Source organism: Episyrphus balteatus, chromosome 1 (assembly GCF_945859705.1).
Source record: "Episyrphus balteatus chromosome 1, idEpiBalt1.1, whole genome shotgun sequence".
Classification (NCBI taxonomy): domain Eukaryota; kingdom Metazoa; phylum Arthropoda; class Insecta; order Diptera; family Syrphidae; genus Episyrphus; species Episyrphus balteatus.
The window spans coordinates 11005286-11017959 of NC_079134.1; the positions used below are offsets into that span (position 1 = coordinate 11005286).

The following is a 12674-nucleotide window of genomic DNA, read 5'->3' on the forward strand; positions in this document are numbered from 1 at the left end:
AAAAATAAATAAATAAATAAAAATAAAAAATTAACTTCTTCCGATAATTCTGCAAATTAATCTTTATTTTTTATCCGTTCTTGTTATTGCATATTATAATACTTTAAATTTACATTCCTTCAATACTTAACCTAAGTGATTCCAATGCTTTATTGGCTACCCTTCCCAACATTCCTTCTTGCGATGCAGTGTCTTCGTACTTTAGTATACTTACACATTCTTCAAGAATATTCACAGCTTCTTGGATTCTCTCCTTTAGATTGGTTATACTTAAGACTTTCGCAATAAAGCCACTCTTGGCTAGAAGCACCAATGGCACATGCAATTCGTATAATAGCATAGCTCGTGCTCTACTTAGTCCAGGCTCAAAAATATTTAAAACTCCTAAAACTTGACGACATAGTTCCTCTTTCCGTTCAAGCAAGATATCTGGTAGCTCAACCATTTCATAACCATGAACCCGGCCATACATTTCAATAAGGCTTTGCCTAAGGCTTGTTTGAATGAAGTGAGCTGGATGTAAGATCAAGCGATATTTGCGGAGCAGAGCTTCGCATTCTTGAAGACGTTCTGGACTCATATCCATTGCTTGGACATCGGCTACTTCAGCTTGCATGGTGGATACGCTCGTGTGAATGCCCTCAGCAGGTGTCGTGAACTTGCAGTGGTTGCATCGCCAATCAGCCGTGGAATCTAAAGCGAAACAAACAAAAATATGATTCTTTCGAACTTTCGAAAATTTGGACTAATCACTAGACTATTTTTACCAAATGGATCAATCGTTGAAAGAAAACCAAGTTCGCATGTAATGCACTTGAATGAGCTGAAATATGTTCCAAGCTCCGTAGGATCAGTGCATCTTTCACATCGACAAGTGAAAAACTTTCCATTTCTAATATGTTCTTGTCGAGCTGCTGTTCCGTTGAGAGTAAAGGTGTATGAATGGTGAAGCTGTTGACCAGCTCTGAGATCTTTCATGGCTCTTAAACGAATTCTAGAATAAAAGGTTGATCAAAATATGAGAATTAGTTTAACAGTAAAAATCTTACCGGAATCGATCACTTGGATAAATACTTCGAGCTGTATTTGGTACACAGTTATGGGCTAGTATTCCAGTCGTAGGGTACAAACATCTGATTGTATGACCGTGAGTTGTCCGACCTTCAAAAGCATTGACTTCTAGTATACCAACAACTCTCATTATTAATTCCTCAGAGAATCGCTCCAATTTACATGGTCCTCGTAAATATTGAGCCACATTGACAAGATCGGCATTCCAGATATCTTTCATTTGACGGCGTGACTGATCATGATATTCCATTGGAGCTACTTCTCTTTCCCATCGTTCTGGATCGAGCTCCTTGTTAATTAGGACTCTAAAAAGAGAATAATTTAGTTAAATGTTAACTTTGGAAAAAAAAATCAAACATGTTTTTTCTTTAAACTTTAATTAAAATGAATCTATCTCAAATTTAATCAAAATCGTGTGAACAGTTTTTGAGAATTTTTTAAGGAATATACGCTGGTTCAAAGTTAAAAATAGTACAGTAATAACCCCCATGGGCGTAATTTCTCCATCTAAAAACAGATAACCCCCACGACCCGTGGGTTATTAGACCTTTTGTTTTATAAATGTAAATAAGCCTTACTCTAAAAACAAAGACATTGCAAAGTATAAACACAATAAATACTGATGTATTGTGGGGCTGCCTCCGTTCAACATTAGGTCTGTTTGGGTACTGCCTTAAACAGAAATATTTCTACTTTTTTCAACATTTTTAGCCCAATTCCTGTTTGGGTACTCTGGAATGGTGTGGTTTTGTACATTATTTTTGTCAAAAAAAAAGAGATATTTCTGTTTTAGGCAGTACCCGAACAGACCTATTCTTTCTTGGGCTCAATGCAGAGGGGTATGTCCAAAGTTAGGTTAAAAACAAAGTTTGTGTAAATCCTATGATTCTTTGAATGCAAAATAATCTTTGCGTATAGCCAACTTTGGACATCCCGACAAACAATTTTGGTTCTATAAAGCTTTACAGATGCAATTGTTGCTTCTGTGAAGCATTATAGAAGCAAAATTGTTAGTAGGGATACTTTGAAGTCCTATGTATAGTGTGCGTATAGTCGGGTTCATTATGCTCATCCATATCCACCGCCCAAGTAACAATTTAGTTTTCATAAGAAGGACAGGTCTTATGCAAATCATTTTGGCGCATTTAACCGAAATTGCATAGGACTTTCCTTCTCAGGTAATCCACCATCTAGTAGCTTGTGACAAACAGCTTAAAATGGCCTTACGGAGGTCTTCCTGCAGAGGGTTTATCTAATGCACAAACCGGATTACTTGCGTAGGATGTTATCATAAGGCCTTATAGAAGTTGTTGTAGGTGTTGTAGAAAATGTTGAATTTATGCATAAAAAAAAAACGAATTTATTGAATTTTATTTAATTTTTTTTATTTTCTTTTGATTTTTTCTGTTTTGCATTTTCTACATTTTATTTTATTTATTTTAATTTTTTCCTATTCTGTTTCTTTTCCTTTTTTGGAAATTGTGAAATGATGAGAATATTATTTTATGCAATGTTTTTTTCTAATGCGTTACAAACATTGCATATCTGCAGGATAAAAACTTTGCATACTTACAAGAACCTCTTGGAACAGGTCTTATAGAGGCCTTCTGTCACTTGAAAATACAAGGCTTCTTTAGAACGGTTCAAACAGGTCTTATAAAGGTCTTATTCAACTGATATTTACAAGGCTTCTTCTTAACACTTCTAGGAGACCTCCTTTCCTTCCAAAATGGATGACTTGACACTTGAGTAAGTAAGCCTTAAACTAAACGTATACAAAATATAGCTTGTCGAATCGAACAAAATGGACCTTATGCAAGTAAAATTGTTACTTGGGCGATCTACACCAAGTCTTATACCCATCACTGATAATACTGCGATTACCTTTATTCAGAGTGGCAATAACACCTACACGGGTATTTTTTGTTGTTGGTGGGAAGAAGTTCGTTTTCCCTTTTAAAGTGGGTGTTATTTCATTTTGGTTTGGAAATTAACCCGCTCACAGAGAAAAATAGTACTACCTTAAAACAATGGCTATTATTTAATAACGTTTTTCAACTTTAAACAACTGCCTTATTTTGGAAAATTTGTCATACAAGAGTTTTATTTTCAGTGATGAATAGAAAGGAGGGTATGAATGCAACTTTTTGATTCATTTAAATTCTGAGTACTTGCGAAACATGCCAGGCAAGGTTCTGTTTAGAAATAAAATTGGCTGGGTTCAACACCACCAACTGAACTTTAGATCAGATTTTGTTTTATTATAATTTAAAAGACTAGACCACACCGGAAAAAATTCCACACCTAAACATTAATGTTCGAGTTTAGAATTTTTTTTATGCAAGTACCCGTACCGCTACCGCATATACCTTCCGGTGTGGTCTAGCCTTAACGCAAGAAATCATTTGAATTTCAGTTGACATTTCCTATTTTCTTGGATTGACTTTAAAAAAGAATATTTGTTTTTTAGATTAATAAAGAGTGAATGTAAAAAAAGAATTATTAACTAATATTTGTATTGATTATTATGCATCATATCTCTTTCTGCTATCCTTTTATGTGGATATTGGAAACAAATTTCGAATAAAATATAAACACTCTTGTTTATGGTTTCTCGAGTGTTTTCACATTTGATACTTATAACATTTAACATAATTCACTTACACAAAAATACCCATCTGAATTTTCAGAGACAAAAAATGTACACATACAAATTGTAACTAAATGCCAAGAAACGTTACTGAATGTCACCTTACTTTGTGTGCCACCCCCACCTGACAAATCAGAGTCTCTAAGATTTCAGAACTTAAGTTCATGTTGCCTGCTTTAAATGAAGGGTTTAGCACTGGCCAAATTGGCAAAACATAAATATTTCAAAAAAGCAATGATGTTTCTCCTCGGAACAGTTTTTTTTTATAAGACAGAACTATGAATAATGGAATTTTGAAAATCTGAATTTTTTCACATGCAGATTTTGACTATATAACCACATTTTGTAGCTTTTAAAACTAAATGTCAATGACATGTTGCATTTTACCCAAATGGGATGTCGGAAAACCTGCTTTTAAGTTTTGTCTAAGACCCCACAGCAAACTCGGGAATGGAGGTATCCATATCGTCTGCTTAGAGTGTAAACCTGCTTACTCCACTTTTGAACGGATTTGAGTTAGGTATGCAGTTTGAAAGGTCTAAGGAAGGCGCATCGTCTGACATCAAAATTTTCGTTCAATTCCACTTATAAGTTACCCAAATTGAGTGATGATTAAAACAGCTTACTCCATTATTCCCAAAGAATACCTGTTCACTCCATCAAAACTTTTTAAATCAACAGTTATCTTATTAATAAATAAAAAAAAAAAGAGTACCTACATATTCTCTTAATATTTTAGAACAACTGCATTCTTGATTATATAGTTGGCCTTCAAATCACCTGAAGTTAACATGAGGCTGAGAGAGATGATGAAAAAAACGTATTATGTACCCAGTTGCATACTGTTTTTGACACTGATACGTGTTAAATTGCCCTATTGTGAGTTTTACACGGACAATTTTCCACCCGGAAAATTTTTGTTCTTTCGGAATTATAGAAGCTATTGCAAGTTTTACTCGAAAGGAATTAACATTTTTGTCCACTAATTTTTTTGTAATTTTTTTATCATAAAACAGCTTTAAATAAGAAATAGACAAGGTTTTTAGATTTACAAAAAGGTACATCACGTTATAGTAGGTGCAACCGCTGATTTTTAATAATTTATTTTCCAAATTAAGTCAATTTTTTAGAAAATTGTACTCTCCAGTTAGCAGGTTTACACTCTTAGCCGACGATATATGGTTTTCTTGGAACTAAAAACGCGAGTTTTCCTACTACAGTTACAAGAACAAAATTCACTTCAATTCATTTACAGTTCAATTACAGTCACAAGATAAAAAATTCACTTCAATTCATATTCTCAATATAAAAACTGATGCTATATCATTTTTCTCATTTTAATACGAGGAATTTACACTGGAAGGGTAAAAATGCATCTCAGTTTCACATGGTTACTGAAATAGCAGCCCAGTAATTACTCCTTATCAAGCTAAGTGATTTCACTAGCAAGATTGATTTTTTATATCCAGGTTCAACGTTTTCGTTTACCACTTTTAATTTGTGGCGAATTTAAAGACTAATATCCTGCTTCGACTTGTTTTTTATATACATACATATCACCTCGATACCAGAACAAATACATTTTTTAAACTTATTTTTCGACCAATTTTAGCGATATATGTATCATACACAATTGATGTTCAAATAAAAAAAAAAAATAGGTACACCGGGGTGTATGCGTAACTTTTTTTTATCAAAATTTATTAATTATTTTATATTTTTTGCCCATTTCTTAAATTGTGATCACCCAATTTATTTAAGCTAGAATATTTTGATTGCATGAAAAGAAAACAAGAGAGATATAGCTTCAGCACAACATTTAAAAATCGTACCTTTATTGTGTACGAATAAAAGATGATGATAATTTCCAAATTATTTTAAATACCTTAGAGGCATAATGCAATCTAACTGAAGACATACACTTTTTTTATGATATTCATCATCATCTTTAATGACATAAAACTTGGCATTAGCTGATCGAAATACTTCACACTCATGTTGATGAGCTTCAACTCCACTTATTATGCAATCTTTGCACAAAGGCCATTTGCACTCAGGACATTGAGATTCATCCAAATAACAATTTACCGGTACAAAACAACCCAAACAAACAACAGACGAACTGAGCTTCGGTCCATATGCGAAAGGATATTCTTCTATAAGAATATCTGACGCGGATGTTAATTCACTTGCGACAAGATATCTCCCTAGCACCGGGCTATATTCGATTTCAGTGAGATTTTTTGTAAGAGACATTTGCACGACCGATTGGGTGTAGTACTTTTGATCGTCTGGGTATAAGTTTGTTTTGGTAGGATAATTTTTGACAACACACAAGATGAGTCGCTCGCTGGGTAAATATTTTTTGGCAATGAGTATCATATTATGTGCAAAAAATTCACAAAACACAATATTATTATATCTAGGCATTTAAAAATAAATAAATATAGCAGATTTATTATTTAGTTCTTTTCATCATTGTCTTGGTTCTGGTATTTGAATAAGAAAAAAGCAATTCGAATATAGTGTGCCACAAAAGTTTCGTTTGTGTTAGAGACACATTAATTTTTTTTTGATAAAATGTCATTGAACCATGCAAAACATAATAAAGTTGAATTTAGTATAGCTGAATAAATTCAGCTCATAATGTTTATGTGATTTCAGAATAATAATGTGTCAAGTCCACTTATCTATAGGTTGGATGTTTTAAGGTCCGACAGATTAAGGGTTTCTTTTTATATTAAATGGTACACAGAGAGAAAAAAGGGCACCTTAAAATAAGATGATGCTCATATTAAATTTCACAAGGTTAAAATAAGTTGATCCACTTAAACTCAGTTAAATTTAATGTTAACTTCATCTTATTTTAATGTGAATGTTCATTAAAAAACAAAAAACAAAAAAAAAAGAAACAGACCAAAAATTTAAATTTCAAAATTACAGTCACACCTTAGATTTAGTTGCAGTTTATCGTACTTATTTCCAACAGTGAGATAGCACGGTCCCCAGTGGCTGCCAGTTCTTTTTTTTAATTTGCGCATTCATATTTCAAAAGTTTCTTTAGTTCCTGAGAAAAAGCTTTTCAAAGTTCAAAATAATGCACAAATTTTATTAGGACTCATTTATTATTCTGAACGCCTCGTGTTATAATATTTACTACTGCTACCAAAAAAATGGCTTTCAAAAGCAAATTTTTTGTGCTATATAATGCACATGCACAAACAAAAATTATGTATAGCACCTTGTCTTTAGAAATCGATTTCCTCGTTCGGTTGATTTTATCGGCTGTCTCACAGGTTTGACTTAAATTTGGACAACCTGTTTCCAATCGGTAGCAGTTATATTTTGTAGTTTTCGATATTACTCTAGATATCATGTACAGGTCCGTTTCACTACCCTGAGGATCATAACTGAGCAGTGCGTTGAATTCCGACCACCACTTGATCTAATATATATAGCATTCTAGAGGGCATTTGATAACGTTAACACGGGTATGATTTCCGGTGGAAGAGTGTCAAAGATAAGCACAATGCTTTTATAGAAGCAACATACGAAAGGTCCAAATTTCATAACGAAGAAAAAAATAACAAAAATAATAAAAATTATTAAAATTATTTTTATTTTAAGTGGAGTGATTGAATATAATTCAAAATAAGTTCAAGTGACCTCAACTCCAAAAATTTATAAAGCGTACCTGGGCGAAACGCTTTATAAATTTTTGGAGTTGAGGTCACTTGAACTTATTTTGAATTAGGTCCAAATTTCACCAACAGCATTGAGGAAGATTGTAAGACGAATTCAAAGTTCATAATAAAGACATACAAGTCTGCATACTAACAGTAATTCGGTTTTTTAATTGGTAATAAGCACTCAACCTTGGCAGGAAATAGAGCTATTTTAGGATACCAAGCTAAGCGTTGAAATTGTTGAATTATGCATAAATTTTAGCTTCCATACAAAATTCTCTCCAAAATTTATCCCACCTAAAATGTATTCAAACACTTTGGCCAAGTTATATGCGTTAGCTCTAGCTGGAAAAATACATTTTGTTCGAAACTGTATTTTTGTTATCTGTCACAATTTAGCACTGGGGATAGAAATGAAGAAAACCGAAAAAATGTCAGCTAAAATTTAGCGAGAGCTGCATACTGGGCTTAAACTTCAAATGATTGTAAAAGCAACCAATACTTGTTACACACAATAATACGTTTATTTGTGATGGTCAACAAAGTTAAATAAATGTGGATATTTTGATCAATAACGCTGCTCAACTTTTTCTGACCTGATCGCAACCCAATTGAGATCGTTAAAGATCAAAAAATGTTGCGAAATTATTTTCAAGTGTTGACAGTTGATTGGTATATAAGTTAAAGTAAAAACAGTTCAGCGCATCGACTGGACATAATTTCTGATCTTTTATAGTTAACATTAGCCGTGTTTTATTTTCACCTCAATCCAAATGAAATCATTATATTTATTTGCGTTGCAACAACAAAGCATAATCCTGCACACAGAGAAAATAACAGTTTGTGACATGTGACTATTTTAATAGTCAGTTAAAGTATTCTCCAAATTAACTAAATAACTGTTTTAATAGTTGAAATTGACTACTTAATAGCTAACTTGGAGATTACTTCGGTTGACAATTAAAATATTCACAAATAACCATTTTTAACTTTTTAAAATAGTCCCTATTATGACTATTTTTACTCTGAGTGTGCTTTTGTTGTAACGCAAATATATATAGATCAGATATGGATCACTGTGAAAATTAAACCCAGCTATTATTAAAAAAGGGCATCAGATTGGTCAGAACCAAATGTCACCTAAATTTTGCATTATTTTTTATGACACCTGACCAATCAAAGCTTCTAAAAATTCAGAACTTGAGTTCAGGTCTGCGTTGAACCCGCCATTGTAATACAAAATTTGTTCAGTACCTATAACTTTGCGAAAAAAAAAATCATGGCCAAAATATGCAAGGTTGCTTATTTAATTTCCCTTAACCGCAAAAAATTCAAGTATTTCTTGGCAAATATAGACGAAAAAAGAAAGATTTTGAATTGACTGTTTAGTTTCGAAGCATTTTATTTTTTATTTCCATACTTTCGCAACTGTTTTATTTGCGAAAAATATTATAAAAACGGCTATCAACATTCATAAAGCATCATTTTTTATTGATATTTTTCATAGTTTGTTGTCTTTTTTCTTTTTAGACTCAAATCATAGCAACATGTTTCTTATCCCATACAACATAAATTAAAAATTTCTTAAAATAAACAACAACAAACTTTTTTGTGTGAGTATAAAAAAAAAAACATGATCAATAAAACTAAAATAAACACAAAATGCACAGAGCACATACTGCTTACTTCTTCGAGCGCTATAAACTAACCTTAAAGGAGTTATGCAATCCAATTGAGTGCATACGCCATCTGCACTCACATTGCCAGCAAATTTTACATTTGCCTTCTGGAAAACCTCACACTCCAAATTATGATCCACCGATTCTATACACATACCACATAATGGCCAATCGCATTTCTCGCATCGATCAATCGAATCACCATCTTCGTCAAATTGCAAATACATGTAGCATCCGAGGCAAACTATTCCACTATGCTGTTTCGGACCGACAGCAAATGGAAGTTCGTCGACAACAACTTCACCCTTTTTGACATCGTCCGAGAGAACGATAATCCGACCGAATTGGGCATCGACTTCCACGTGAATTTTGTTCATAATTTTTGCGTAATTATTATTTTTTACCAATTATTGCGTAGGTAATAAAAATAAAACGAACGAACGAAACGATCGCGAAAGGATCAAGCCAAACGATCAAGGTGATTAATTGCGACGAATAAAAAGTGTTCAATAGCTCGCTCTTTGTCGTGTGTCGAGCACGATATCCGAGATATATCTAAGAATGTGTATGCGCAAAGAGATGCTATAATGCTGATCGGGCGGAAGAGATCCAATATAGTGACAAGATTAGTTGGTCTAAATTTATAATGTTTTGAAAAATACGTAGATGTAACATCATGATGGTTCTTCAAAGCAAAAAGTGTGTATCTAATTTGTTTTGAAGCACTGTATTACCTAGTATAAATAATATCGAACATGCCGAATTTACATTGCGTTTCCGTCCTAAGATTTAAAAAATATATATAAAAAAAATTATTCTTGAAATTATGTAGGTATAACTACATTATGTACATTAAGATGGTCCTTATACAGTGGCGTACGTTGAGTCGCCGGGGCCCCGGGGTAAGACTAAATTTTGGGGCCCCTTTGATATTTGGGGGCCCCTTAATTACAAAAAAAAATTACGTATACGCCATACGTTTTTTTTTGTATGGCTTATTTATTTTTAGGTTTATTTTAATGTTTTAATATGTTCGTAATGTACTTTGCCATACTTACTTAAAATGTCTCTCATAAAAGTAGTAAGCACTTGTACTAGGGGCCCCCAAAATTAAATATTTAGAGACCCCTAAAATAAAAATTTTTTAGCTAAGAATTGATAGTTCTTGGGGCCTCTGTTCTGAAGTAATAAATACATATTTTATTTTCCATCATCGCACATATTTTTTTTTATTTTTGGGCCTCTGAAAAATTATTTTTAGAGCCTCAAAATTAAGTGCTTAGAGGCCCCTTAAATATAATATCATTTTTTTGGAGCCAAGAATTAATGGGTATTGGGGCCTTTGTTCTGAAGTAATATTCGGAATGCCACCAATAACGTAATGTTTTTATTTTGGGCCCTGATGTATTTATGTTGGGGCCCCTGAATTTATATTTAATTTTCCATTTGATTGTTTTGAACCACTTTTGAGGATCCTCAAATAATATTTTTGTATTATTTGTGGTGGCAAAGATTTTTCAAGTAATATTTTTTGGGGCCCTAAGATAAAATTATAATTTTTCTTTTAAATAAGCAGTTTATTTTTTTGGAGCCCCTGGGGTAAACTTTTTTTAAAATCAATATACATATATTGTGTGGCTACCAATGCATTATACATTACACTGAATGACATAATTTGTCTCCCTGGTTACTTCGTAACTCAATTTATGCTAACAGTTTTCTTCTCTGCATTGTCTCCAGTGGGGGCTCTGGGGTCGGTCGGGGGCCCCGGGGCAACGCCCCGCTTGCCCCAAGGGAGTGTACGCTCCTGTCCTTATATTGTTTTTATCTGAAATTCCACGGTGAATGGATAATTGGGGTTCTAAATAGCGAAAAAAATATTCTGTATTTTTTGTGGACTTATTTCAGCTATATACAAATCAATGGAAATGTTTAACATGAAAATATAAAAATTTAATTTAAATTTAACATGAAATCAAATCAAATAAAAATCTTTTAAAAAAATAGGAAAATTGTTTCTTAAATTTTCGAATGGATAATTTATCAATACAAATTATATTTCAAAATAAGATAATTACCACATGATTTGCAAGAAATGAGCTATGAAATTTATATCAACTAACGCACCCAGAACCTACTCTTTTGTGAATAGATAAAATCATTTTAGTCACTTCATTTCGGGGCTAAATTGGAACATATGAGTTCGAAATTATCTCATTTGTAATTTGTAGAGGGGTATTTTTTTCAGTTGGCCTAATCGAAATAGACTTAGCTTTATAGCCAATTTCCTACTATAATCCAAACTCCAAAGCCAAATATTTTATGTCCGTCTTAGAGCCCCTGCAAACTACAGACTTCCTATCGGCGGATAATTTAGTCGGTCTCTTATATGAGATTTTTTTTTAAACTTCATAATTTGCACGGAACTTACAATACAAATGTGCATGGTAAATCTAGTTGTTGAAAAGATTCAGCGGCGTTTTGACTTAGCATGACGATACAAATTTCTCAACCAACGAAATAAGTGCTAAATACTCTTATATGAAATCACGAAAAACATTTTGAATATACATAAAAACGTTCTTTCAGAGACGCATACAAGAGATCATTTTTATAAATTACCTAATAATAACGAACATTTCATAAATAAATTTTTGATTGTGATTTTACCATTATTGTGATAGGTACACATAAATTTTAAATTCATTGTCGACTGGATTGATTTACGACGATATGTCATATCTAAATAAAAATAAATGACACTACATGTTGTTACTTATCCTGTGTTCACTAGAGGCTAGAGCCAAAATGAGATAATTTCGCAAATTATCCCATTTCGAATGTCAAATCGTATACCTACATGGAAAAAAATTAAGTTTGAACTGACCCAATTTCCGAAGAAATTATCTCATTTGCTCTGTAGTGAAAACAGACTATTAACTTTAACTACAATAGCCCTGTTCCTTTGGGAGGTGGCAAAGTACTTATATTAGTTTACTAGCGATTTTCAATACAACGCACTTTCAACGAATTCAATACAAATCGTATCTACTTGGGAAGAAGAGCATGAGTAGATGAGATGATAGTACTAAATTAACCAAAACATCAACTAGGTATTAGAAGACTTTGTCAGAGCGCGGAATTCAGAGTTATCAAAATCAAATCAGCTGCTGTCATTTAAGAAAAAAAAAATTGTTTGGAGTGCGAAAAGTGATTTGTCGTTTGTGGATACAAAATTTGTGTCGTAAATATGAGATTTTTCACGAAATTCATGAAATAAGAAACTAAATAAAGAAAAAAATGTCAAAACAGAAATCAGCTGATGAAACTAATCGTGTTTTCGTTTGGTAAAAAAATCAATTAATTTGTTGATCTAAATCTGTCAAAAAACTGTTGTTGCGACTACTTAATTGTAGTTTAACAGACCAAAAATTGTTTTTTTGACAGATTTAGATCAAAAAATAAATTGATTTTTTTACCAAACGAAAACACCATAAGGCTCTGAGGTGTTCGTTGTAAAACCCGAGAAACTCTGATTTTTTTTTAAAATTAATTGACATGACAGAGAGCCCTGGAGCGGGAAAATAA

At 32.7% G+C, this 12674-nt stretch overlaps 1 protein-coding gene across 1 annotated transcript; it reads right to left on the reverse strand.

Annotated features, from left to right (window-relative positions):
* Nucleotides 1-30: 30 nt before the first annotated feature.
* On the reverse strand, nt 31-9641 carry LOC129906613 (SET domain-containing protein SmydA-8). Its single transcript, XM_055982426.1, has 4 exons — nt 9117-9641; nt 1050-1376; nt 768-994; nt 31-693 (listed from the first exon to the last, which is right to left on the reverse strand). Exons 1-4 carry the CDS (start codon nt 9461-9463, stop codon nt 110-112), a joined length of 1485 nt encoding a protein of 494 aa, XP_055838401.1. The 5' UTR covers nt 9464-9641; the 3' UTR covers nt 31-109.
* Nucleotides 9642-12674: the final 3033 nt, after the last annotated feature.